At 40.9% G+C, this 22,896-nt stretch overlaps 1 protein-coding gene across 1 annotated transcript in view; it reads right to left on the bottom strand.

Annotated features, from left to right (window-relative positions):
* The window catches only part of Med13 (mediator complex subunit 13), a 95,205-nt gene extending 94,217 nt beyond the window's left edge, over positions 1–988 (bottom strand). The window contains 1 exon segment of the mRNA XM_047543132.1: positions 204–988. Within this exon segment, the coding sequence (XP_047399088.1) occupies positions 204–269 (66 nt within the window). The 5' untranslated portion in view covers positions 270–988.
* Between the last annotated feature and the right edge of the window lie 21,908 nt (positions 989–22,896).

Here is a 22,896-nt window from a genome sequence, read left to right as displayed (position 1 = left end):
CCCAGGACGTGGGTGAGTGAGTGCCGCCTCCCGGGGCTGGCCGCCGAGCGTCGCAGGGCGCGGGCTCCGGCTGGGCCTAGCCCGGGGACTCTGGCATCTGGATCCGACCCGGACCCCCTCCCCCACGGCCCAAGGGCGCACCTCGAGGCCCCCTCCCCCACCGCCCGCTCGCCGCAGCCCCCGCCCGTCGCCCCGGCACTCACCAGACAGAAGAGGTTACAGTGACAATCTTCCAGGCTGGCCCCGTTCGCCACGAAGGAGGAACTCATCGTCCCTCACAGCAGCCGCCGCCGGCGCCACAACCCACCATCCGCCATTACCGCCGCCTCCGACCAGAGAGAGAAACACAGACACCGGGGAGGGCGGGGGGGTGGTGGTTGGGGGGGGCGGTGGAAGAGGAGGCCGCCGGGCCGCCCGCCCTCCCCACCCACCCCCCCGCCGCCGCGAGCAGCCCCCGCCGCCCGGCCGGCACCCAGCCGCCCGGGGCCGAGGGCCGGAGGCGGGAGGGCCGCGCTGCGCTCGTCCCGCGGGCCGGACTGCGGAGCCCGCGGACGCTCGTCCCTCTCCGGAGGACCGAGGGGACGTGTGCCCCTTCCACGAGAAAAATAATAAATTACACAATAAATAATCAAAATAGAGTCTGAGTTGGCAAAGCCCAAGCCCTGGAGGGTTCTCCCCGGGAGCAGGCGCTCGCGAAGGGGCGGGAAGGGCGAGAACCCGGAGAGAAGCCCAGGCCCCCGGCCCGGCAGCGGCGATGTCCTCAAGCCCAGAGTCTCCTCAGTGGCGGAGGTGGTGGCGGCGTCTGCGGGCTCAGTCCATTCTCAGGTTGTGTCTCCGTGTTGTCCCTGGGCCGAGCCTGCCTAACGTCTGCTCTCCCGCGGCCTCACCGCCTGGACGCCGTAGTCTCCCCCATTTTGTGGGCCCAGCGGGCGGTGTTTTTCCCCCTTTAATCCGAATTCACGGGTTTTCCCTTCGCTTTAATGGCGGCCACAGGGACCAGCTCGCCCTCTCTGTTCGCCCATTGGCCGTCTTGAGGTCACGTGGGCTCGGGCTCCGTGGGGAGGGGGGGAGAGAAGGGAGTGAGGGAGGGCCGGGAAGCTTTCGGCCGAGGCGGTGAGCCCCGGGGACCGGGCAACCAGCTGGTGCTACTGAGATAGCGCCATCTGCTGGGTGCCCCAGACAGTGTGAAATGACCCAGGCCCTGGCCCTTTCTCCTGGCGGGGAATGCACAGTACAGGAGGCTTCACTCCAAAATCTGTGAAGATGACATGAAATCAGTTTGAATTCTTTGAAAAAGAAAGTTGGCATTAATTCCGAGATATTTCCATTTATTTCATGAGACATGCGGCGCAAACTCCCGGACTTGAGTGTCGGAGGATCTGGGTGAAAAGTTGTCATATGAAGAAAGACACATAAACGAAACAATATAGCTGTGGGCACAACAGCCTGGAAATTAGGGCCAGACTGGGTTCAAAGCTTGAGCCAGTCACTTAACTCTGTGTCTCAGTTTCCTCAACTGTAAAAATGGGAAAAACATACTCCACTTCGCAGGCTCCTTGTGATGAGATAATACAGATTAAGCCCGTAGCTGAGTGCTTGGCACAGATAAGCATTGGAAAGAGTCATCTACTATTGTGGTCATCTTTACCTCATGTAGTTACTGTGAATGGCAAATGAACTCCTGTATGTAAAGTTGCCATGTGAGAATCGGGACTTTGTTTTGTTTACCTCTATCTCTCTAGTGCCTGAAAAGGTTGCTAACACAGTGGGTGCTAGATACTTGTAAATTTACAAATTTATTTGGTAAAGTGAGAACCAAATAAAACGTTGGTTCCCTATCCCATAAAACATTTTGTTCTTGGTTGGATTTCACTTCAATGTAAGAATTCAAAACATTTTCCTTGAGAGTTTCAGAGTAATACAAGAAGGAAGGAGAAAAAAGAAGATTCGGAAGATAGAAACATCAGGAGTTAAATAATTTTAAGTGATAATTATCTCCGTAGAATAAAAGGACTCTTCTATATCGCTTCTTTAGACACAAAATGAAAAGCAGTCATCATCCATCCATTTGTTCATCTGTGCTGGTTAAAAGTCCAGAGCTTGAAGCCAGAAACCTGTTTAAAAAAAAAAAAAAAAGTTCTGCCACTTTCTCATTGACCTTAGATCAAATTTGACCTCACATCAAATTAATTTATTTTACTTTGAGTTATTATAAATTGGGAATAATAAAAGTACATTTCTCCTAAAGTGTCTGGTGAATGAAACAATGCAGGCAGAGTGCTTGGTTAATGTTAACTACTAATATAATTTTGGGGGGAGTACCAGGGATTGAAGCCAGGGGCACTTAATCACAGCCACATTCCCAGTCCTTTTTATTTTTTATTTTGAGACAGGGTCTCCCTAAATTTCTTAGAACCTCCCTATGTTGCTGAGATTGGCTTTGAACTTGCAATCCTCCTGCCTCAGCCTTCCCAGCCTCTGGGATTACAGGTGTGCACCACTCTGCCCAGTGATTAATATCATTTTTAAAGTCATTTTTGAGTACCTGCTGGCTTGATTGAATGTTTCTGCTCCGTACTAGGCCTGGTACACAAATATTAGTAAAATACATGCCTATTCCACAAAATTTCTGGAGAAACAATAAAGGAAATATTTCCTATAGAATAAGATAAGGCACAATAGGAGTGACTGCTTGAATAAGGTATATATCAAAATGTATCAACAATAGGAGCACTAGAGAAGGAGCATCAAGGTTGAGAAGGCGTCATAAAGTAGGTAGCATTTGAAATCAGATTTGAAGGATAAAATGAATTCTTATAAAGCCCTTTGAAGCAGTTAAATCTTGTTAAACCCAATTCAGATCCAAAGGCCACATATCAAAGTCAATTATACAACCAGGACTAATTCAATCCAGGAGCTCAAATCAACTAAGGTCGGCATCCTTTATAACTGAGTGCCAGCACCAGGAGACAGGGATCCCCAGACCTAATAAGAGCTCCTCTGCTCATTTCTCTTTCCCTGAGACCCTCAGGGCTTTGTTCTGCTGCTTTCCTCAGCCTGAAAGATTCTCATATCCTCCCCCACTCCTGATCTGAAGTGTACCCGTCCTCCTTGGTTTTCCCCCCAGTACCCCCACCACCTAACTTGAGCACCTTCCTCAGGACTCCAGTGGCAGGTAGAATTTGCCTGAAACCTATAAGTGGGGAGTAAATTTGGGCCTTTTATTTGAATGTTAATCTTCTCAGAAAGAAGGGAAAGACAGAAGATCAGAAGGGAGGAAGTTCCTGAGAAGAAAAACTCTAAGGATTATGGAAAGGAGCAGAAGCGGAGAGGGGGAGACAGAAGAAAAGTTGAGAGAAGGAAGGACAAAGCAAAGTGGAGGACAAGGACCCCAGGAGTGAGGGAAATGGAAACTTCATATGGAGGAGAGGAGAAGAGAGCAATATCAGCCCATGGAGAACCTGTCAGGAACTTATATCTGTTAAAATGATATTCTGTGTGATTTAAAAAGTAACAGAAATGGGAACTTTGGGCAATAGATAGTGATGGGGCAATGTAGAGTCATCAATTGTTAAAAACTATATAATACTCTGGCAGGGGATGTTGATGACTATAGAAGTTATGCATGTTTGGAGACAGGTATATGGGATTTAAAAGAGAGACAGAGAGAAATGTAAATAAGTACAAAGTGTACACACATTTTCAGAGGTTTGAAAGATAAAAGTATAAAGGTGAAAAATTTAAATGTACATTACCAAAAAAATGCCCATCACAGCATCATAATTAATTACCTTTTAATATTTTGATGTATTCCCATATATTTGTTTCCTCACGGTTGAGTTCATATATAGAGAGAGTTCACACACATTTATTGACCATCTAGTGCATGGCTGGTCATTTATAGACAAGATAAGAGGATATTCAAGAAGCTTAAAATGCTACATAAGGGCCTGGGTATGTAGTTCAGTGAATCCAGTGCTTACATAGCATGCGTGAAGTCCTGGGTTCAATCCTCTAGTACTGCTTTTTAAAAAAATCTTGCTAGATATGATGCACCAGGACAAAGTACACTAGTGGGGGTCGAAACTCTACCCAGGTTAACTCCCTAACTTTGATTTACCCATTTTTATTTGGGTACGTAAGAATAGCACTAAAACTAGGCACAGAGGTACATGCCTGGGAACTTGGGAGGCTAAGTTAGGAGGATTGCAAGTTCCACGACAGCCTCAGCAACTTAGTGAGATCCTGCCTCAAAATGAAAAAAATAATAAGGGTTGGGGATATATCTCAGTGTAAAGCACACTTGTGATCAATCCCCAGTATGGAAAAAGAAGGAGAAGGAGGAGGAAGAGGAGGAGGAGGAGGAGGAGGAGGAGGAGGAGGAGGAGGAGGAGGAGGAGGAGGAGGAGGAAGACTGAATGTTAGAGTTGTTGCAATGACTAAAAGAAAAAAGCCAAATAAAATGTGAGAGTCACAGGGTTTGAACCCCGTACCACCACCAAAAAAAAAAAAAGGAGAACCAGTGAAAAAAATTTAGAGGAAGCCTTGTGTCATTAATCATCTATTATTTTCTACTCTGAAATGTGGCTCCACTCAGTGGTCTATGTTTAAAATTTCTTAACTTCTTTAGCCTTTTAAAGGCTCCATTCTGAATGGGATGATGGACGCACTGGCTTATAAACTACTAGATGACCTCCTTCTTGGACACAGTCACATCACTAGAGACAGAAGTCCAGGAAAAGTCCATGCCTCACCTCAGAGCTAATGCCCCAATCTGATTTTGAAAAATTGCAAGGTCTAGAGCAGAACAGTCCAATAGAAACATATGAGAACTAAATAAATACTACAATATGATTTTTTCAGTAGCCACATTAAAAAAGTAAGTAAAAAGTTAGATTTATATTAATTATATATTTTATTATCCTGATATGCCAGAGATTATACCATTTCATATGTAGTCAATATAAAAATTTTAGTGAATAGTTTGCAATCCTTTTTTTTCCCTCTAACCAAACCTTCAAAAATTTATGTGTTTTTTTTACTTAAAGTAAAAAAATTTCAAGTGCCCAACAGCCGCATGTGACATGTTGGGTAGCTCAAGTCTAGAGAACAAAGCTGAAAGCTAAGGAACCAATTAAACTGTGTAGTGAGTGGTCTTGAGCCTAGGGACAGTATTGATTTTCTTAAGGTCATGTGGATGGTTTAATGTTGTACTTAATTTAATAGAAAAAAATCTTAGAAGTTAAAAAAAAAAACATTTTATTTAGTGATTGTGCATACACTACTTCATTGACTATAGAAATGAGCAGATCTAAACAAAGTAAATCAATCATTTAAGACAATTAAGGATACACTTCAATTCTATGTGTCAAATATCCTGAATTGTCTCCAAAGTTGCTCCGAGTTGCCATTCTTAGTAAGGTAGCATCTACTCTCAACCTCAAGTTTTACTTCAAATGTTTCATTTTAACATTAAATTTGAAGTCAGTTCTCCTAATTTCCTTACTTTGAAATTAGATTTGTAAACCTTCATAACCAAATCAGACATTCCCCTTCCCCAACTTTATTCTCTTCCAGTCAGCCATTGAGCCACTCTGGATCTCTATTTTCTCAAATATGATAAAGAGATTGAATTCTACGACTTAATATCTAATATGTGACACATAATATATGTCAGTCTGGGTGCTAAGTATCTTTGTCACAAAACTTCTGAGGTAAGTACTATAATAGGCCAAGTTTCTAGATTGAGATACTTAGGTTTAGAGAGCAGCTTGCCTGAGGCAAAGGAGGTCTCTAAAGCATGCTTAGGGAGCCTAATATATCAGGAGAGCTCAAAAGGTACTTCCTGGGGGGACAGTTGAAACTAAATCTTGAAGGATGAGTTGGGTTGAACCAGGGAAAGATTGATGAGGGAGGGGAAAAAGAGGCTGAGAAGAAAGAGGGGGAGGACTGAACAGCTTAGTATCAGTGGGAAAAGCGTTGACTGGAGAAGTAATCCCAGGGTCGAATCATGAAAAGTTTGGATTTTATCCAGAAGAGAATGAGTAACCATTGAAAGACTAAACATGAGAGTGATGGAGCTAAGATTTGTTTTTAGAAACAAGATACCAGGAGACTTGTTGGGGGCACTGTGGTAATCCAGGCAGGAAGTGAAGGGGACTGAACTAATTAAGAGAAGCTTGTCTAAAAACATCCTTTCTGTTTCCCATTTATTCCCTCTGTCAAGGCATCAGCAAGAAAGGTGGGAAAGTAGAGGAAATCACTTTCGCAAACTGTTGAGCATTCTTTTCTTATTGAACAGATGATTTTTGAGTGGCTGAAGCTGGAGAGCAGATAAGTACAGTCCTTTGAACCTATTCCTCCTGCTAGCAAAAATAGTCCAGGCAGGACTTTGGTCTCACAGGATAATTATTCCTACCCAGAAACCAACTGGTTTGCAATTTTATTGTTCTCTTTCCTCAAAGAAAAGGTTCAGAGAGGTTCAAAAAACGTGACTAGCCAAGAAAAGATTACTAGAACCTCTTAATTTTACTAAGAGTTTGTAAGGTAATTAATAATAACATAAGCAAGAGTTTTATGCCATCTCTACCTCTGGTTTTGGTATTCGATCACTCTCATTCACTTAATACATATTGATATTTATTATGTGCAAGGTTCTAGGCTAGGTGCTGTGGAGATGGGACAATAAGCCACAGCACCTCAGAAATAGACCTGACCCTCAAGAAGCATATAAATTCTCAGAAAATAAGACATGAACTGAATAACTAAAAGTTGTGTTTTAGAATGCTGTGGCATTCTACCTAGGAGACTACCCTAGGTAATGAGGAAGGAAAGTTTAGTAGAGAAGAACTTTGCATTTAAACTTAATATCAGTTAATGAATAAGATTTAGTCTCTCAGAGATTTTTTTTTCTTTTCTATTTTTGTACCAGAGATTGAACCCAGGGGCGTTATAACACTGAGTCACATTCCCATTTCTTTTTCTTTTTTTATTTTAAGACAGGGTCTTGCTAAGTTGCTTAGGGTCTTGCTCAATTGCTGAGGCTGACTTTGAACTTGCGATCCTCCTGTCTCAGTCCTGGGTCACTGTTAATTATAGGTGCGCGCCATGGTCTTGCAGAGATTTTAGGCTGGTATTTCCCCAGCTGGAATCTTAGGTTAAGGTTCTGAAGGATGTTTATGGGGATTCTATGTAAAAGGAGTTCTTGGGCACCAGCAAGTTGTCACAGACCTGTAATCCCATTGACTCTGAAGTCTGAAACAGGAGGTTGGCATGATCAAGGCCAGACTCAGCAACTTTTCAAGACACTCGGCAACTTAGTGAGACCCTGTCTCCAAAAACAAAAACCAAACAAACAAAAAAACAAAGACTATACCTCAGTGGTAAAGCATTCCTGGGTGGTTCAACCCCCAGATCCCCCTCCCCACAAAAAAAGGATGGGGTGAGGAGCGCTTCTTGGTTGTCCTGGTAATTTGCCTATTTATTCTCAGATTCATTTCCCCTCCCACTCTGTTCTTCATTGCAAGAGGCTGCTCCTTGGGAATAACATCAGGCTCCCTTCCTTATCAATTTCTTTGTGGTTTGGTTTGGCCAATGGAAGCATGGGTAGCAGATGAGGGGCCATAAGGAGGCACCCTTTTTCTTCCTCTCCCTGTGCTTTGGGCAATATTCCTGGTATTGGCTGCATTTTCTTTGTGACTCCAACTACAGACAGAAAGTCCCTTTTGTGGTTCTTGCTTTCGTTGGGCTATCCTGGCTCCTGGGCTCTGATGTATTTGTCATTTATTGTTGCACAATAAGTTACCTGAAAATTTCACAGTATGAAACAACACGCACTTTATTATTTCACGCAGTTTCTAAAATTTAGTAATCTGAGGGTGACTTAGCCAGTGGGTTCTGGCTTAGGTGCTTTAATGAGGTTATAGTAAAGATTTTGGTTGGGGCTGCAGTCATCTCAAGGCTAGAGTAGGGTGCAGAATTCACTTCCATGCTGATTTACATGGTCCATGGCAGCACCCAATTCCTTTGGTCAGAAGCTTCAGTTTTCTGTCAGGCAAACCTCTGCTTGGAGCAGTACACAACATGGCTGCTTGTTTCTCCAACACAATATTCCAAGATACAGAAATAGAGAAAAAGAAAGACCAAATAGAAACCATAGTCTTTTTGTAACCTAATCTCATATATTACAAACCATCACTTCTGTCACATGCTATTGGTCACAGAGACCAACTTGTAATACAGGTGTGTGTAGCGGGAGCTACACAAGGGTATAAATGCCAGGAGGCAAGGATAATTAAGCACTGGCTATCTGGGAGGCTAACTACCACAATCCACGCTCTGGTCCCAATGATTCATGTCTCTTCCTCATGCAAAATACACCCACTTCCTCCCTAAGTCACCAAAAAGTCTCATCTCATAGCATCAGCTTGAAGCCCAGAATCTCATTATCTGAATCAGGGCAGTGGAGGCTTCTTGGGTGCTGTTCCTTAAGTACTACTCCTTGAATACCGTTCCTATTTATCTGTGAAACTGAAGAGGCAATTTATCTGCCCCTTCATACACCTAACATACAATGACAGGTAGGTGTAACAGGTTATATTCCTGCTTCAAAAAGCAAGAAAATGTCAGACACAAAAGAGTTGAGGGTCCATTTCCATTCTGAAATTCAGGTGAGCAAATATTGAAAGTTCATTAAGTTCAAGACCTGGGAATAATTCTCTTTGGTTCTCTGCTTTATGTTACAGGGACTTGAATCGTCTTTTTTTTTTTTTTTTTTTTTTTTCTTTGCAAGGCATACCGGATATTGAACTTAGGGGCTCTTAACCACTGAAGCTGACTTTGAACTCCTGATCCTCCTGCCTCAGACTCCCAAGCCACTGGGATTACAGATGAGCACCACTGTACCCAGCTCATCTTTCCTTTTTCTGGAAGATAGTCCATGTTTGTAACTGAGGAGTTTTCTCAGGACTGGGCGTGGGTTTTTTGTTGTTGTTTGTTTGTTTGTTTGTTTGTGATGCTGGTGATCAAATCCAGGGCCTCACCCACTGAGCCACATCCCCAGCCTTTCTCAACATCTTTCTTGCCAGTCAAACTGGAAAGTACAAAGCCCTCTTTTCATTTTGTACTATCTCTACCCCTTTTTGTTCAAGGTGGCAATATTTTTGTATATGTATTTTTTAAAAATCTAATAGGTCTTTGTGCATTTTATTGGGGTTCACTCCATTAGGTTGCAGTCACATCCACAGATCTTTTTTAGGAAAGCCCTTCTCTCCCTTGGGTTTCAAATGAGATGGCTGAGGGACAATGCCCTGAAGCTTCCTAGATGCTATATCATTTTATTGAGCAAATATGAGACACACCTTTAATCTCTTTAAAGACACTTTTGTCTAACTAAATATTACCCTGAGGCACTACCTTAAATCTTTCTGAGATTTAAAAAAAAAAAAAAGTTTTACAGTTTCATGTTTAGACTATGTTTTGTTTGTTTGGTTGGTTTTAGTTTTCATCTTTCTTTTTCTTTTTTTTTTTTTTTCAGTGCCATGGAATAAAACTCAGAACCCCATATATGCTAGAAAAGTGCTGTACTACTGAGCTACCCCCACCCTGCCCCCAACCCTGGACCATGTTTTACGTGGCAATGTCCTGGCTTTGATTTTTGCTAGAGGTGATTTCAATTGGAGCATTGTTTGTCAAAGAGGCTGAGTTTTTGTTTGTTTGTTTGTTTTCTTTTGTTTTTGTATCAGGGCTTGAACCCAAGGGTGCTTCATCACTGAGTCACATCCCCAGCCCTTTTTATTTTTATTTTGAGACAGGGTCTTACTAAATTACTGAGGACCTCCCTAAGTCACTTTAGTCTAGCCTTGAACTTGTGATCCTCCTGTCTCAGTCTCTTGAGTTGCTGGGATTACGACCTCCCTAAGTCACTTAGTCTAGCCTTGAACTTGTGATCCTCCTGCCTCAGTCTCTTGAGTTGCTGGGATTACGACCTCCCTAAGTCACTTAGTCTAGCCTTGAACTTGTGATCCTCCTGCCTCAGTCTCTTGAGTTGCTGGGATTACAGGCATGTGGCACTATATGCAGCTTCTGCTGTATTTTATTCATGCTTTCATCAGACTTTTTGTTTTCAGACAGGGTCTCACTAGGTTGCTTACAGCTTCACTAAGTTGCTAAGTGCCGACTTTTTTTTTTTTTGCCGGGTCTGGGGATTGAACCCAGGGCCTTGTGCTTGCAAGGCAAGCACTCTACCGACTGAGCTATCTCCCCAGCCCCTAAGACTGACTTTGAACCTGCAATCGTGCCTCAGCTTCCTGAGACATTGGGATTTACAGGCATGTGCCACAACACTGTGCAAGGCTGAGAATTTTCAGCAAATTCCATCTTCTTTTTGATTAACATTTTTTCTTTAGTTTACCTCTCACATTTACTACAAGCTGTAAGAAGAAATTTTTTCTTGGGAATTTCCTTAGCTTAGAATATCCAGTTCATTAGACATACTTTCTACTTTTCAGTTACTGAAGACAATAGGGTTGCTGAACATTCTGCCAAGGAAAGGCTTCCCTTTCCTCCAGTTTTCAATAATATTACCATGCTTTCTTGCAAACTTTCACATGCAGCACATCAAAGGTCATGATGTGTCTATTAACAGTTTCCTCAAGATACTTTGGACTTTGACTAGCACTCCTCAAAACCACCACCCACTTCCAAAACCACCTCTGAATTTAAGGGTTTTGCTACAACTGAACCCCACTTCCAGACACCAAATTCTGTATTAGTTATCCATTTCTGTTTAACAAGTTACTTTGACACTTAGCAACTTAAAACAACAAATATTTATTATCTTCCAAGTTCTGGTGGATCAGGAATCCAAAACCTAAATTAGCTAGGTGGTTCTGGTTCAGAATTTCTCATAAGGTTGAAATCAAAATGTCAGTCAGATTATACAATATATTCATGTATCAAAACATCACATTTAACCCACAAATATGTACAATTATTTGTGCCAACAAATTTTTTTAAAATGTCAGCCAAAGCTTATGGCTTAACTAGAACTGAGAATATGCCCCCCCAAATCTGTATCATGTTCGAGTAACAACACCTCCTCCTTCAGTCCCTCCAGCCCTAGGAGTAACATCTCCCTCATGTTGCTCATCTCTGGGTCATCCCACTGTTAGTCAGCTTTTATCACTGTGACCAAAATAACTGACAAGAAAAACTTTGAGGAGGAAATGTTTAAGTTCACAGTTTCAGAGGTTCAGTCCATGGTCTGCTGACTCCATCACTTTGAACCTAAGATGAGGTAGAACATCATGGTGGAAGGGTATGACAGAGGAAAGCTGCTCAACTTATGGCAGCCAAGAAACAGGGAGATGAGGAGAGAAACCAAGGACAAGATATAATCCCCAGTGGCATGCCCCCAGTGACATACTTCCTCTAGCTATGGCTACTTACCTACAGTTATCACCTAGTAGTCCATTCACATCATTAATTCATTAAATGGATAAATCCACTGATGAGGTTACAGCTTTCGTCATTGCCTAAAAGCCCCACCTCTGAACCTTCCTGCATTGGACAACATGCTTTCAAAACATGAGCGTTTGCGGGGAACATTTCTAGATCCAAACCATAAAATCCACCATCTCCCTATTTACCTCCAAAATCCTCCAAAAAAATTTAAGTTAGTTTCTCATATTAGATTCCTATATTGAATTCCCTGGCATAGGTACTATTTTCTCGTATGGATTCTGACTGATCCAACTAAGTCTTAGTGAGTTGAACATATTTCCTTACTGAAGGACTTCTCAGAGCTTTTAATGTGCTAATGTGCCTTATAAATCTCCTGGAGGAGTCTATAACATGTGGTATTTCCTAAACTCTTTTGGTCCCAAGCCCTATTTTTATTTTGCTTTTATATGCAATTAATAGCTAGTATGCAAAGGGCTAGAGTTAGAAACATCAGTTTAGTTTGACTGAAACAATGAGTATATGAAAGAAAGCAGCAGAAAATATGGTAAAGAAGGAGTGGGTTGACGGTGAATTGTATTAAAGCAAGGTGATTGGCTTTGATCCCATAAGAACTGCTAAGTGAAAAGTTAGAATTGTTGTGCTCAACTGTTTAATCATAAAAATACACTTTTTCATTTGTATGTAGGATTACTTAGTACAACTAACAAAATAAAGGAGACATACATTTTAAACATTTCTCTTTCTACCTTTACCTTTGGTTCAGTAGGGTTGAAGGACCTTGGCCCAAGCTTCATGAGCCTAATATTATTTGGCCATGTTTTCAGTATGGTACAAAAAGCAGAAGTGGTGGTGTTCATCTATATTCCTGGTGACTTAAGGGGGCTGAGGTAGGAGGATTGCAAGTTCAAGGCCAGCCTGGGCAACTTAGCAATACCCTGTCTTAAAGAGAAAAAGGACTGGGGATATAGCTCAGTGGTAGAGCACTATTACAAGAAAAAAAGAGTGGGGGGGGGGGTAGAAGAGATTGAAAAAATGTGAGGAGCCCCTCAAAGATAAAGAAAAGGTCTTCACATACCCCCCTAAAATATAGCATTGTTATAGGGATTAAAAGATAGAAGAAAAGCCGGGCATAGTGGAACATGCCTGTAGACCCAGGAGGCTGAGGTGCAAGGATCATCTGAACCCAAGAGTTAGAGGCCAGCCTAGGCAACACAGGAAGAAAAGGTAGGGGAAAGGGGAAAAAAAAAAAAAAAAAAAAGATGGAACAATTCTTTTGAAAAGAATTGGTGTTAACAAAGAGAGATGGAAGCATATCTCAGGGAAATAATGAGCTAGTAATTAGGGAAAGAACAAACATTCTCTCTTAAAAGCAATGTCGAAATGGTATAATTAGGGCTGGGAGTGTGGCTCAGTATTAGAACACATGTTTAGTATGCACAGAGGCCTGGGTTTCATCCCCAGCACCAAAAAAGGAAAAAAAAAAAAGGGTGGGGCGGGAGGAACATGTATATTAGTTATTTATGTATTAAAATAAATAAAAACTTAGTGGACCAAACAACAACAGTAAACATTATCTCTCCAAGTTTCTATGGTGACTGGACAGTTAGACAGTTGTAGTTAGAGTTTCCGTGAAGGTCAGCCAGATGTGGCTATAACTGTAGTCCCGACAGCTTGCTTTTGGGTAGCAGATCTATTCCAAGAGGGCTCCCTCACATGGATGGCAAGTTGGTGTTGGCAGTTGGCAGGAGAACTCACTATCTCTTCACAAAGTCTGACTTCAGGGGTCCCTGCATCCATGGCCCTTGGTTTTTGCCAGAGAAAGGGATCCAAGAGACCATGACAGAAATTCCAATGGCCTTTATTATCTAGCTTCAGAAGCCTCACACTGTCACTTCTACAGTAATCTATGTATCAGTCAAGTCAGCCCGATTCACTGTGGGAGGAGAATATCAGGATATGAGGATTATTCTAGGCTTTATTGGAGACTCTCCGGTAAAAAACATGAGTTTTTTACTTTTTTAGATTCCTTTGCTATTACTCTTTTCCTCAACAAAGCAACTTGCAAAATAGAAACATCCTGAGTAGCCAAATCAAATATGCCATACTCAAAACTCATATTATCTGATCAGATTGTAAAGAATTTCAGCCAGTCTTCTGACTTTATCTTTTTTCAAGTATATGGGATTTCTTATTGCAAAAACCATGCAAGTCAAAAATCTCTCAAGAACAAAGGCCAATGTAAAGGACAAAAATGCAATGTTAATGAAGAAAAGTGTATGGTACAGTTTTTTCATAATTCTACTCCTTGTAAACACATTTACCTGCTTCCATACACACACCTTGGGATAGGTTTGTGTTATAATTTACCATGGTTTGATTTCTTTTTTTTTTTTTTGTACCAGGAATTGATTGAACCCAGGAGTACTTAAATACCATATCCTCAGGCCTTTTATTTCTCCTTTTGAGATAGAGTCTCGCTAAGTTGCTGAAGCCTAAACTTATGATCCTCCTGCTTCAGCCTTCCAAGGTGCCAGGATTACAGGCGTGAGCCACTACACCGGGCTTCCATGCTCGATTTTCGAAAGCTTCTGTTCTAAAACTATAAAAATGGGTTGGTGGTGTAGCTCAGTGGTAGAGCATCTATTCAGCATACATGAGGCCTAGATTCTACACCCAGCACCAAAACCAAACAAAACTTGAAAACTATATAAACATTCAATAACCTTTTTTTTTTTTTTTTTTTTTTTTAAGTTCCTGCTGACTGGGCACCATGGCACACACTGGCAATATCAGTGACTCTGGAGACTGAGACAAGAGGATTGAAAGTTCAAGGCCAGCCTCAGCAACTTAACAAGGCTGTAAGCAACTTAGGGAGACCCCTGTCTCAAAATAAAAAATGTTTACAAAGGGTTGGGGCTGTAGTTCAATGGTAAAGTGCCCCTGGGTACAATCCTCAGTACCAAAATATTAAAAAAGTAAAAAAATAAAAAGCACCAGCTGCATTCATTCTTTTGATATGGAATAAGTTACTAAAAGTATATGACAGGGACTGGGTTTGTGGTTCAGTGTTAGAGCGCTTGCCTGGCATGTGTGAGGCACTGAGTTCGATACTTAGCACCACATATAAATAAATAAATAAAGGTCCATTGACCACTAAAAAGAGTTTTTAAAAAGTGCATGACCAAAATTAATAAAATGACATGTCCTCATGAGAACCACCTCCACCTTTGCATACTTCCCCTCTATGAGACTATTCCAAGGGTAAACTACAATGCTTTCCCTCAACAATCTTCAGAACAGAGGCAGCATGGTGTATGAAAAACATGAGCTCTGCAGTTGGACAAAGATTTGTACAGTTACCCAACCTCTCCAAGCCTCTGTAAGCTAATCTATAAAATGTGGAATGTCCTTATAGTACTTAGCCTAATGCTTGGCACAGAAAGGGGTCAATGAATGATAGTTATTATTAGAGCTTGAGCTACAACTTCACCCAAAAGAAATTCACCCTTCAGTCTATTAGTTGTCTATTAGTTCTCCATGACATTCACAATTACTGATTTTCAAACGTTGAGATGAAGGAACTGCAAAAGCAACAGTGGAAAAAAGCTCAATTTATGGGTGTGTTATCTTTTACCTTTAAGTTTGATTTGGATATAAAGTGGTCCATTTAATATACAATTCAAATGTGAACTAGAGATTTTTATAAAAATCTTCTTTTTTGCTGCCCATGGGGTGCAAACCTGAAGTCTTAGCTACTTGGGAAGCTGAAATGGGAGGGTCCTTGAGCTCACCAGTTCCAGATCAGCCTGGGCAACATACCAAGATACCTGTCTCAAAAAAATGCTTTTCTCGTAATAATAACCTTCAAGAGAAACAAGACGCTATAATAACACAAAATGATCATTGAATTGTCATCATTTTGCACTTAATTTTAAATGCCATAAATCTTGAGATGTCCTGGGAAATGTGGAGCAAACTTTAGGGATGTTCACCTTTGTAAGATTCTATTTTTCAGAGGGCAAGAGGAATAATACTATTCAAAGTCTTTTTGTTTTGGTTTTTTGTTTGTTTGTTTGTTTTGGTACTGGGGATTGAACCCAGGGGTGCTTTACCACTGAGCCATCACATCTCCAGTCCTTTTTATTTTTCATTTTGAGAGAGGGTCTTGCTAAGCTGCTGAGAGTCTTGATAAACTGAGACTGACCTCACACTTGCAATCCTCCTGTCTCAACCTCCCAAGTTGCTGGGATTACAGGTGTACACTACCACCCCCAACCTTTTTTATTTTTTATTTTTTAAACTGTATTATTTATTTTCTTATGTGGTGTGAGGATCTAACCCAGTGCCTCACACGTGCTAGGCAAGTGCTCTACCACTGAGCCACAACCCCAGCTCCCCCGCTTTTTTTGCGGGTCTAAAAAGTCAGAGATGAGTTACAAAGAACAATCAGGAATCTAAATATGTATATGTTTTGATTTAATAGTAAATGGGTTTGACTTCAGTGCAAAACTATTTTATATTTTGTGTATGTTTGATACTTAGCACCACATATAAATAAATAAATAAAGGTCCATTGACCACTAAAAAGAGTTTTTAAAAAGTGTATGACCAAAATTAATAAAATGACATGTCCTCATGAGAACCACCTCCACCTTTGCATAAAGGGTTATGTCTTAACCCTTTTTTATATACTTAAAAAACTTAGGGGCTAGGGTTGTGACTCAGTAAAGAGCATTTGCCTACCAAGTGTGATGCACCGAATTCAATTCTCAGTACCACATACAATAAATGAAAAAATAAGGGTCTATCAACATCTAAAAATATATTGTAAAAAAACTTTAAGAATAACACTTTAAAGCATAAAATAATAAGGTTAATTTTTAGAAAATAAAATGTAAATAATCCAGATTATTTTTAAAAAAATTTTTGTAATTGTAGATGAACAAAAAGCCTTTATTTTATTTTTTTATTTTAATGTAGTGCTAAGGATCAAACCCAGTGCCTCACACATGCTAGGCAAGTGCTCTGCCACTGAGCTCCAGCTCCAGCCCCAGATTATTTATTTTTAATATAATTTACTTACAAAGTAAGGTATTATTTTTTAAAGAGATAAAGTTAACATAGTGTTAGTATTGACTTGCTTTCTTTTTTTGTGCAACTCAAGATGATGAGTCAGAAAAGATCAATGCTTATATTGATATGATAGAATGTCATGTAGCTACTATAAATGACAAGCATATGACTTGTGTCCATACATGGAAATATGCATACAGAGTAAAGTAAATGTAAAAGAAGAGACCACAAAATAGAATATATATTCTGATTACATTATGTAGAAATGTGTGTATGTATAACAGTGCAGTGGAAAAGGAGTTTGCAGGGTGTGTGGTGGTACATGCCAGTGATCCCAGCAACTCTGGAGGCTAAAGCAGGAGGATCACAAGTTCAAAGCCAACCTTAGCAAATTAATGAGGCCTTAAGCAACTTAGTGACACCCTGTCTCAAAATAAAAAATAAATAAATTAAAAGGACTGGGGATGGAGCTTAGAGGTAAAGTGCCCCTGAGTTAAATCCGCAATACCAAAAGAGAAAGAGAAAGAGAAAGAGAGAATGCCAGGCATGGTTGTGCCCAGTGATTTGGGAGGCTGAGACAGGAGGATTTTGAGTTTAAGACCAGCCTGGATCATTTAGCAAGATGCTGTCTTAAAAATAAAATGTTAACAAAAGGGATGGGAATGTATGTAGTTTAGTGGGGGAGTGCAAAAAAGACCCTGCTTTCAATCCCCATTACCTTCCCCCTAAGAAAGAAAGAGAGAAAAAATATAATCATATTAGTCAATAAATAAGATTCAGCAACAGGTATATATACTGCTTTCTTTAAACTTTGCTAAAAGGCAATAGAAAGTCACTAAAGATCTTGGAGTGGAATAGTAACATAATTACAGTTTCACTTAAATTAGTGATAATGGTATGCATCATGCTTGATCCTGGTGGGAGCAGTCGCCTCTTCATTTATTTGGCATTTATGGTGCCCCTCACCACAGTAAGTGCCAGGGGAACAAAGATACTTTAAGTACACAATCACTTTCTATCCCCTTTCCCAACATTATTTTCTTCATAGGATTTATTACTACTTAATTTTTACTTATGTACTTTTAAAATTATTATCTGTCTTACCCTCCAGGATAAAAGAAGTTCATGAAAACAGACAAAACCTTGTACATGAATACCTGCTGATTGAAAGGATAAGTGAAAACTATATTGAATCTTATAAATAGGATCAAACATCTTTTCCAATACATTTCTACGGCTTTGTAGCTTCACGTTAATTTAGCCCCAAAAGATCTTACTGCCTCTTCCTGCTGTGTGTGTGACAATATCGACTTAAGAAATTATTCCCATGACTACCCCCCTTTTCAGGCTACTACAAAAGTATTTCTCCATGAATTCTGCTCCCCCTCTGTTTAGATATTATTCTTCATCTGGTAAAAATGAAGCAGAAAGATGATTAGTTGTGCTTTACTCTCAGCTCATCTTCCAATAAAAATTACTGTATCTAGATAATTGCTTATTAATTTAGTATGATGATTAAATATACTTAGAAGCTCTTTCCCTTCAACTTCAATATACAAACTTGGTTGAAGACAAATGATACCAAACATTTTCTCTCTTGAAGTTGTTGGGAGGTAGGACAGAAACAGGGTGAGACTCAGATGGAGACCTTACAAGGTCAATAATTAGCAATGGTCTCTACCTCAGTCTCTGTGGTTTTCAAAACTCCTTCTTGTCTTTGGAGAATAGAGGTGTTCATGGTTTTGTCAGTCATGGGTCTCTAACACCCTTGTCTCTGAGAAACCCTCGAATCTGTTTCTCTTAAAAATAGTTGCATTAACTGGATGCAGTGGTAAACACCTGTAATCCCAGCTATTTGGGAGGCTGAGGCAGGAAAATTGTAAGTTCAAGGTCAGCCTGGGAAATTTAGTTAGACTATGTCTCAAAATAAAAAGGATTGGGGATGCATCTCATATCAGAGCACCCCTGGGTTCAATACTCAGTATCACAAAAATCAAACAAATAATAATAATAATAATAGCATTAAAGTCCAGCACAGTTTTGTGTGCCATAGTCTCAGCTACTTGGGAGACTGAGGCAGGAGAATTGCTTGAACCCAGGAATTTGAGGCCAACCAGCAATGTAGGGAGATCCCTTCTTAAAATAATAATAACAACAATAACAACAACAACAACGTCAAACATTTGTACTTAAAATTTTACAAAAATTTACAAAGTGCTTTTTTACTTTCATGAGCCATGTAAATCTTCTTTAATCAGTTTGTCCTCAGACCTCAGATTCCTACCTTTTCTTGTGGTAGAAATTAGAAAGACAGATACAGGAGAAAAAAGTTTTACAGAGAGTGAGTTAGTTTGATTCACTGCAAACACTGTAATCATGATTGAATCAAAGTTGTTTTTATGGATTGGGGTACTTCATTCTGCATAGAACTAATTTATTACCTTCCGAAGGCTATTTCCTTTGTCCGGATCAATCAGAAAGAGTTGTGCTGGAAGGCTGGAGATACCTGAAAGGGAATGAAGGCCCCACTTGTCTCGCAATCTAGTTGGTCTCTTGCAAGCTGAAAACTGCCCCTGCTCATCTCGTTCCTCCCTTTCCAGGTGATCTTTCTCCTAGGTTGGCTCCATTGCCTTGTTGGGGGCTTGTTGCTAAGAAGCAATTCTTCCTTTTGTTCTCGTGTCTCCCCTACATTCGTTTTTCTATTCACCTGACCTCACAGTATGTCTGTTTTTTCTTGTTCTTGTTTTGATCCTTCCATTTTTTGTTTTTTTCTTTTTTGCAGTGCTGGGGATTGAACCCAGGGCCTTGTGCTTGCAAGGCAAGCACTCTACCAACTGAGCTATCTCCCCAGTCCTGTTTTGATCCTTCCTGCAACTGTGCTCACTGCTTCTCTTCTCATCTTTGCGTGTGGGCCAGTTGATGACCTGTTCTGTTCCCGCTATCATTCCACCCACTTTCTTGGGTAGTAATCACTCATGTGCCCTGGAGAACGATGACATCTCAAAGTCATCTCATTATGTGTTTACCATGGCCTGTACAATACTTTGGGGACTCTGGTAATAAAATAAAAATAATTACCATTATCAAGTATTTATTGGCAATATCATGCTAGGCAATTTACATAGATGATTTTGTCTAATGGTGTCTGCAAACTCTGAGGTCAAATTTGAATAGGTAGGTCAATGAAGGCAAAATGTGCATGATTATAAATTAAACTGTGTACAAAAGATAGTGACAGGGAATGTCGAGGTATATGACTAGCCCTATGGTCTAAGACCCCTCCAAGCTCTCAGAAAACACTTTATAGAGATTGTACCTTATACAGAAAAACACTCACCCCGAACTGGGAGGGAGGTATGTTTTGGCACACATTTACTAAATCCAGCAACTGAAAATAAAACTGAAAACATCCTGAGCTTAGAGGGTGGTTAATTCTGGCATATATTTACTTAATCTAGAAACTGAAGAAAAAGCCAATACTAATATTTCTCATGCAAGTAGTTATATTAGTGGTCCCCAATCAACTTTATTTTCCAGTACTTATATGCTTTACAGTTCCCTGACCTTGAATCATGGCTGTGACTGTGACTTATTTTAAAGAATATAATATAGCAGCAGAAACACTGTGACTGTCCTAAACCTAAAGAAGGCCCGATGGCTTACAATTTTATGCTTTTGGAGCCACAAGCCACTGCTTGGGAAGCTCAGGTGGAGAGAAAGATGCCCTGGGACAATACAGCAAGAGTAAGAGGTCTCTTCTTGCCATCGGCCCAGCTAAGCCTGGTTATCCAGACATCCCCATACCATGTCAGACACATGAGTGAAGCCATCTTATTACAGCCACGTGAGAGACACACAAGACCAGCAGAACGCACTAGCAAAACACCTACCTCCTGGTCAACCTATGTAATCATGAGAGATTTTATCAAAAAAAAATATTTTTTTGGTACTGAGGATAGAACTCAGGGGTGCTTAACCACTGAGCCACATCCCCAACCTTTTTTTTGTATTTTATTTAGAGACAGGGTCTCTCTGAGTTGCTTAGGGCCTCACTGGGTTGCTGAGGCTGGCTTTGAACTCACGATCCTTCTCCCTTAGCCTCCTGAGCTTCCAGGATTATAGGCGTGCGCCACCACGCCCAGCTCAAAAAATATTTTTAAGCCAAAGTTATGGAGTGGTTTTTATTAAGCAGCAGTAGATAACCAAAATACCACTAAATAATGTTAAAGGTTATGGTTAGTTTGGAGTCAAATGAGATAATATCAAGTCAAGACACCCAAGAATGCCAGAATTTTACCTCAGACCACAGCCATTACCTCACCCCAACTCTCACCAAGGTCCTGGAGGGAGAAATAGACACAGGGCACATCGACAAAGATAAATAACAATCCCAACAGGACAGCCAAAACCCTGCCTAGTCAAAGGGGACACCAGTTAAGTCAAGCCATATCTTCACAGTGTGACTATCCATCATGCTGTTCCCTTCTTCTAAGCCTGATATCAGGCGCGGTTGAGTCCTGAAGTCCTAGGGAGAAGAAGGCAGAGGAGTCCCAGAAGGAGTACATCCATGGGCATAGTCTAAGCACATCATGTGTGATCCTGACCATTGGGGAAAATAGCCTGGTCAATGGCTTGGAATCTGATCAACCAGATTAGCCACTCTTCTCATGAAGGAGAAGAGAAACAAGAAAGGGTATAAGGAAGAAATTGTGAACAAGATGTACTTCCACGGAATCTATACATATTATCTTATGTCATCCTCACAATAACTCTGAAAGGTCATATTACCCATGATAAAATGAAGGATTAGAGAGGTTAAGTAACTTGCTCAAGGTCACACAGCAAGTATTTGCTATTATAGGGGTGGAGGGAGTTGCCCGGCAAAAATTGAGGAGAGATGATTGTTTTTAGTATGGCACACGCTTTAGTCACCTCACTTGCTTTTTGTTCAAGTGAAAAACAAACTCAAATGAAAGTGTTGTACCGTTAGAGGCACCCAAGGAAATAGGGCCCAAAGTCAACCTTTTTTGTGGCTTGATTATGGAGCAGGTGGGAGGAAGGCATTCTCTCCACTTCGGCAGAGAAGTGGCGGCACAACAGCTGTGGTTGGTGAAATGAGTCAGTAAATAGCCACTCAGACGTGCATGGGAGGCTCCCTTCCCCCACATACCCTCGAGAGATACAGAAGGGACCTGAGGTTCCCATGATCTTGTGAGGGGCGCTGCTGACCGTGTTATCCAATTGTACTACCAAACTAGAGTGACCTGGAGAACCGTGTTAAACAAACATTACATCTCTGACAGAAAATTCTATTTGTTCCACCCCCACATTCTCCATTCAAGTTCCCAGAAGTTTGCAATTATTTTTAAAAGATGTTTCCAGACAAGGCTTACTCAGCTTTGGTTTTCAGTAGAATGAGATTGTTTTGTATTTTTCATCGCTTTAACCTTGGCTGACCATTGTCCTCTTACCCCGGACTGGGACGGAAAGTTCAGTCATAAACCACAGACTGTTTCCATTCTCCTCACCTGCTTACTGGTCTCCTCCTGTCCCTGGATTCAGATCCCTACATACCAACCTGACATCTCTCTCTCTCTCTTTATTTTTGCCGACTCCATTCCATTCCCTATTGGATTCTCCTTCAGGCCTCTTGAACTTTGACCTTTTGCTCATTTTTCTGTTATATTAACTTCTCTGGCTTAGATGACATATTGACTTAGCTGAGATTCTCCACTCCTGTAGAATTCCACCAGCCAACGGGAACTGGGTGGCGTGTGTTGTTCAAGCCCTGTGCCTCAGGAAGAAACTATATCTGCCAAAAACAATGACAGAATAGAGGGAAGGGTGACTTTTAAGCTGTACTTGCTGGCACTACCAGCCAGATTTCTACCTGCTTGATTCTGTACCCTTGCCTTATAGTTCCAGGAGATTTAAGAAATGCTAAAGAATCTTCTTAGTTACATCTTTAGAAAACTGTTTGGCAGTATCTAACTAAAACTGAACATATGCAACAATTCTACTCCTAGATACATACCCAACAAAAAAGCCTACATATGTTCATCTAAAGACATGCCCAAGAATGTTCATAGCAGGACCTTTCATAATAGCTAAAAACTAGAAACAATCCAAATGTACAACCGCAGCAGAATGGATAAAGAGTAGTATGTCAGCCAAGCAAGTGATGCATGTCTGTAAGCCCAGCAACTTGGGAGGCTGAGGCAGGAGGATTGCAAGTTTGAAGCCAGTCTGGGCAACTTACTGAGACCCCATTTCAAAAATAAAATAAAAAGGACTAGGTGTGTAGCTCAGGGGTAAAGCATTTGCCTTAGCATTCATTAGGCTCTGGGTTCAATCCCCAGT

The sequence above is a fragment of the Sciurus carolinensis genome, chromosome 3, assembly GCF_902686445.1.
Source record: "Sciurus carolinensis chromosome 3, mSciCar1.2, whole genome shotgun sequence".
Taxonomy (NCBI): domain Eukaryota; kingdom Metazoa; phylum Chordata; class Mammalia; order Rodentia; family Sciuridae; genus Sciurus; species Sciurus carolinensis.
The sequence above is the reverse complement of the archived record's forward strand: the minus strand, read 5'-3'. Positions and strand labels throughout refer to the sequence as shown.